At 34.0% G+C, this 6,055-nt stretch overlaps 1 protein-coding gene across 1 annotated transcript; it reads right to left on the bottom strand.

The window, feature by feature from the left end:
* Nucleotides 1–4,069: 4,069 nt before the first annotated feature.
* On the bottom strand, nucleotides 4,070–5,422 carry LOC111408372. The gene is made up of 3 exons (XM_023038138.1): nucleotides 4,797–5,422; nucleotides 4,609–4,726; nucleotides 4,070–4,444 (listed from the first exon to the last, which is right to left on the bottom strand). The coding sequence occupies exons 1-3, from the start codon at nucleotides 5,420–5,422 to the stop codon at nucleotides 4,070–4,072; spliced, it is 1,119 nt and encodes a 372-aa protein (XP_022893906.1).
* Nucleotides 5,423–6,055: the final 633 nt, after the last annotated feature.

Raw genomic sequence — 6,055 nt, 5'->3', positions numbered from 1 at the left:
AAGTTCTAGCAGACACACATACTGATTCTTTTTGGCAGAAATTCCTGGAATATTTTTACGTTGCAGTAATTAAGACCGTTCAACAGTTCAAATGCAGATGAAGATTGTCCAGTTAAAGCAAAAGCCTGAAGCAAAGCAGTGTCCAGCGTAGCTGCCGTATCTCTAGCCACCGAACGGATGGGAATATTTGATCAACCCTGTTGAATGGAAAATCAAATATGCAGGTTTTTTTAAGAAAGCATCCTGTAGCACTGTCGCACATAATGAGCAATAAATGCTGAAACTTGAAGAAAAACGTCTGTTTGTATGACATATTTTCTACCATAGTTAATAAAATATTTTCTAGTACCAAATTATGCTCAAATCTAGATATATGAGAGAGAGATTTTTATCCAGTTTTGAAATTGTTCTTTTAGACTATTATCCACAAAAGATAGAAAGTTAAATATAGTGGCTTGATGTGATGGATAAAGGTAATGCAAAAATTTTGTAGACTAAAACAGATGGCACAAAACCAAATGGCCAATTAATTACGCTCAACCTGGGGTAGGCTAACAAATCTTACCTTTTCTTTTTCCTAGATGAGACAGAAACCACTTCGTGGAATGAAAAAGAGGGAAAACAGAAAAAATTTATTTGATAGGGGATAATTAGCAAAAAAACATCCTTATCGTTTGTACTTATTGCGAAAATGGTATTTATCGTTTTGAACCTACTATTTACACCCTCATTTCAAACCTTTTTTTTGCGGAATCGGTCCTTTCCGTCATATCCCTTTAAATCCTTTCGTTAAATATGTGTAATCTGATGTAAAAGGTCCCTATTGTTTGCTGTAATTGTGCAAATAGTTCATATCATTTCAATTTTGACATTTGGATATTCAAATTGACATTTTTTTGCTTAAAAGGTCCTTGCGTCCATTTTTTCTATTATAACATTATGAAATGACTAATTTATCATCATCTTTAAATAAACAAATAGAAAAAAGAAATAATATAAAAAAAAATTGTATCTAGAGTTTCTAATATTTTTTAAAAATTCCAGACAAATCTCACATATAAAAAGTTAAAACTCTAATAAAAAAATATTTTATATTCCCAAATAACCCACCTACCCCTACCCGTACGCCTATCCTCCACGACCAAAATAATTAAAAAGAGAATTAAAAGTATGAAAAAATATTTGATGAGGAATAAACATCATTTTGTTTTTATATTTTTTTTTCTATTTTTAATTTTTTTTTTAACTTTTATTATATTGTTATTTATCTCTTTAATTAATTTTGTGGTGGTTATGGAGTGTAGGGGATGGGCGGAGAGTACGTGGGTTAATTGGGAAGATGAAATGTTTTTGTTTATCCGAATGTTTTAATTATTTTCTTGAGACTCGTTTGTACTTCTAAAAAAAAAAAATTAGAGACTTTAGATAGAATTTGTTTATATTATTTCTATTTTATATTTGGTTCTTTAAACATGATGATAAATTAATCATTTCATAATGTTATAATAGAAAAAATGGACGCAAGGACCTTTTAAACAAAGAAATGTTGATCTAAATATCCAAATATCAAAATTAAAATGATAAGCACTATTTGTGTAAGTAAAGCAAACAATAGGGACCTTTTACATTAAATTATACATATTTAACGGATGGATTTAACGGAATATGACGGAAAGGACCAATTCTGCAAAAAAGGTTTGAAATGAGGGTGTAAATAGCAGGTTCAAAACGATAGGGACCATTTTCGCAATGAGTACAAACGATAGGAACGTTTTGTTGCTAATCACCCATTTGATAGGTATCAAATTCTTTGGGTCTTGTAAAATACCTAAGCATGTGACATCTTTGAACTTGAGTAAATACAGAAATCCAACAATATTAAAAAAAGGAAATGCACTTGGTAGCCAACAGTTTTCACAATAAAATATATAACACAGTAAATTGTCAATTTTAGGACTAATGGAAGGGTCTTTACTTTGCATGTTATCAACGTAATTCACATAGTGGATTTTTAAACATAATACTGTGCAAACAAATTATTGTATTTGACAAAAAAGAAAAAAATAATAAAAAAATAAAAGCAGTGTCCTTTCTTTTTTATGGATAACTCAAATAATTTACTAACATATGCGCCAAGGGGGAACAACCCACAGACAAATATTGGACTTAGAACACAGTAGTGAACTTTGTATGAAGATTTCATAGCTGGAAAATAATCTAAGACAAGGCCTGCCACATTAATTTATTAAGGAACAGTAGTGGTCTGTCAACAGTGCAATTTCTATGAAGAACTTGCTCATAACTATAAAAAGATGTAAGACAAGGCCTACCATGTTATTTATTAATAAAGAAAGGCTGTGGCCCCCCAGGACACATTCTAATTGGCAAAAATGAGGACGCTTCAAGGTAGGTAGATCAGAGGTCATGAATTTGATTCCTGGAAGGCTCTTGAAAGGTAGATATTCTCCTGGAAGGCAGGAGCTCTACTGGAAGGTAATGTGCAAAGATGGGAAACGACTTGTTTGGCACTTTGGCAGATCAGTTGAGAGGGCTCTTGAGCACTGGTCAGTTTGGGGCACAACCTGCAGTTTAACCTGTCTGTAGCTTGAGGGGTCAAGGTGTACGCTCCAGAATTTAGTCACTTTAAGGTGGATACCTGGATATCAAAAAAAAAAAGGCTGTGACTCAATATGGGGGAGTTGTAACCAGTGAAAAATCATGAAATAGAATACGGGGAAGCAATATTAATCAAAAATATGGATTCCATTGCTGAAAAACAATTTAGGAACCCTCATGCTACACTGTGCTCCAGAATATCAGCAAATACAAATTCTTGGTTTCCAATGTAGATGATAATAAAGACCATGAAAATATCATCCTCCATCTAGTCAGTTTGACCACTTACACCACCTTCAATTCATCCGCATAAAGAGTACCCATATGACCTGGGAAACAAAAACAATGCAAACTTATATGGGAGAGTTCTAACTGGTGCCACTACCCTATGATCACAACCACTGCATTCTGCATTCCATCTTTTACAACCGGTTCTTTCATTTTTGCCAAAAAGAGACAAGCACCATAAGATGCTTCAAAATATTTAGAAAATTAAGTTTAAGTTGACATTGATAAGGATTATTGGCTTGGTTTCTGTTCACAACCACTTTCATCTACAGAGAAGATGTTGGGGATTGATTAAAAATCGAATGAAAAAGAAGGAATATCGAATGCTCGAAATTATACGTAATATAGTGCTGCTGCACTTTTTTATAATTGTAGAAGAGAAGATATTATATTGTAAATTTTTGTGACTTCGATACTCTTAATGGCTTGAGTTACATGGGTATTTATAGATAAGATTTAACATGTATCTAGCCTAACTCATGAACCAACATTGGATAGATACGTTTCTCCTCCTCTAGTACATTAATGGACAAATGCATGTATAATTATAATTCATGAATCTAGATAATAATTGCAAATTACGTTTCCAACACCCCCTCTTAATTTGCAATTTTGAGAATGTCTCTTGCCTTTTGAAATTTCTCGACATAGATCGCCTTGGTTAGAAAGTCTGCGGGTTGCTCATTCGTTCCAATGAATTCCAAGCTGATTTCACCATTACTCACCATATCTCAGATGAAATGATGTTGCAACTCAATGTGTTTTGTTCTCGAATGAAACACCGGATTTTTTGTCATGGCTATCGTAGACATATTGTCACAATAAATTACTGTGGGCTGTTTTTGAACTTGTTTCAAATCTGCTAGTAATCGTCTCAACCAAATAGTTTCGCAAGTTGCATCTGTAACAGCAATATACTCAGCTTCCGCGGATAATAACACTACTGTTTTTTGCTTCTTTGAACTCCATGAAACAACATTAGTTCCGAGACAAAATAAATAACCTGAAGTGCTTTTTCTATCATCCAACGAACCTCCCCAATCACTGTTGCTATATCCAAATCAACTTGCTCTCATTTTCTTTTACATATTTGATGCCTATTTTCTTTGTTCCTTGCAAGTATCTCATGACTCTTTTAGCTGCTGCAAAATGAAGTTGACTTGGTTCATTCATGAACCTTGAGATCATGCTCACGGCTTGAACAATATCCTTTGCGTAGCAGTTGTCCAACACTAAGGAGGTTACTAGTCAAATTAGGCACATAAAGAACATCACCAATGAGCTTTTGGTTACCTCCTTTAGTTTGAACAGCAATAGTTCCCTTTCCTTCAGTGCGATGTAACTTTCCATCACTAAGCTTCACTTCTGAATTGAAATTCTTATCAAGATCAATGAAAATTTTTTTATTTCCAGTCATGTGACTGCTGCAGCCGCTGTCTAGGTACCACACATTTTTTGATTGTTGTTGAGCCGTCATACAAGAGAAAAGCTGTTCATCTTCATCTTTGGAAAAGTTTGCTTCATCCTTCTCATCTTTGTTCTGGTAATAACAATCTCTTTAAGAGTGGTTAGGATTTCTGCATCTCTTGCATTTGTAGAAGCAATCATTTGTTTCATGATTTGATTTTCTGCAAATTTTGCAAAAAATATTTGCATTTCCAGCTTGACGATTTGGATTTCCGTCATAGTTTTTTGATTGGTTGCCTTGTGATCTTCCTTTTCCTCTTCCTCGAAATGATCATCCTTGTCCTCGTGATGATTCTCCTCTTCCTTGGAAAGAACCTCCTCTTCCTTAGGAAGATACTCCTCTGCCTTCTTGCCGCTGTTTAGAATTTGAATTATAAAATTTCATTTTGGACTCAAATGCTTGCTCAAGTGGCTGATTTGAGAACCTGCCAATTCTTTCTTCATGTACTTGCAGGGAACTCATCAAATCGTAAAAAGTATATTTAGACAAATCTTTTGATTCTTCAATAGCGGCGACAATATAATCATATTTCGCGGGAAGGCTTCGAAGGACCTTTTGAATTGTGTCGCCAAGGCTTCTGATTTGATTTACTATTTCGGAGACTCGAGTTAGATAGAATTGCGTAATTTCATTATCTTTTTTTGATAAATTGTCGAACTCCCTCCAAAGAGATTGAAGCTTTAGAGATGTCACCTTGTCATTGCCATGAAATCCCTCATTTAAGATATTCCAAGCTTGCTTGGCTCTTTTGACACCGTGAATTCGAGGATATATGGTCTTGCTTAATCCTTGTTGTATAAATCTAAGAGCACTTGCATCTCTCCATAAATTTTTCTTGTAATCTTTTTGTTGAGCCTCCGTCCATTCTTCTTCTTCTTCTTCATTATCATCAGGTTCCGAAAATCCATCTTCAACAACTTCCCACAAATCTTGCGAAATGAAGAGTGTCTCCATTTGACTACTCCAATAATCAAAATGCTCTCCTTCAAATATGGGAACTTGGTTAGGAGTATAGGAAAACATGGATGTAGAAACATGATTTGCTGCCATGCTTTGGAGAGGGGAAATAAAATTTGAGATACGTATAGAGAACTAAGCTCTGATACCAAAAATTTGTTGGGGATTGATTAAAAACCGAAAGAAAAAGAAGGAATATCGAATGCTCGAAATTATACGTAATATAGTGCTGCTGTACTTTTTTATGATTGTAGAAGAGAAGATATTATATTGTAAATTTTCCTGACTTCGATACTCTTAATGACTTGAGTTACATGGGTATTTATAGATAAGATTTAACATGTATCTAGCCTAACTCATCAACCAACATTGAATAGATACGTTTCTCCTCCTCTAGTACATTAATGGACAAATGCATGTATAATTATAATTCATGAATCTAGATAATAATTGCAAATTACATTTCCAACAGAAGAACGGAGATTTCAAATGCATGAGAACCAACCAATTATATGTATATCCGAAATTTCCAACTTTGATTACAATTTTAATGTGATCTTTTCCATTACACCTCAGAATTCATGCTTTCCTCCTTTTCTCTCTAGTAGGAAAGAATGACCTTTGTGTGACAGAAATTTTATATGAATTCTCTCTTAATAGTCTGAAGCTAGAGGCAATGATACTAGAGAATGAAGGGTAGAAGAGAACAAGACTAAATCACATACG

The sequence above is a fragment of the Olea europaea genome, chromosome 13 (genome assembly GCF_002742605.1).
Source record: "Olea europaea var. sylvestris chromosome 13, O_europaea_v1, whole genome shotgun sequence".
In the NCBI taxonomy this organism is placed as follows: Eukaryota; Viridiplantae; Streptophyta; class Magnoliopsida; order Lamiales; family Oleaceae; genus Olea; species Olea europaea.
Note: the sequence above shows the minus strand (reverse complement) of the source record. Positions and strands in the feature narration are given on the sequence as shown.

Excerpts from the sequence above, each read along its gene's own strand:
- LOC111408372 (XM_023038138.1), bottom strand. The coding sequence starts at position 5,422 with ATGGCAGCAAATCATGTTTCTACATCCATGTTTTCCTATACTCCTAAC. Across the intron at positions 4,727-4,796 it reads CATGAAGAAAGAATTGGCAG|CGGCAAGAAGGCAGAGGAGT; the intron begins GTTCTCAAATCA and ends AATTCTAAACAG. Across the intron at positions 4,445-4,608 it reads AGGAAAAGGAAGATCACAAG|AACAAAGATGAGAAGGATGA; the intron begins GCAACCAATCAA and ends TGTTATTACCAG.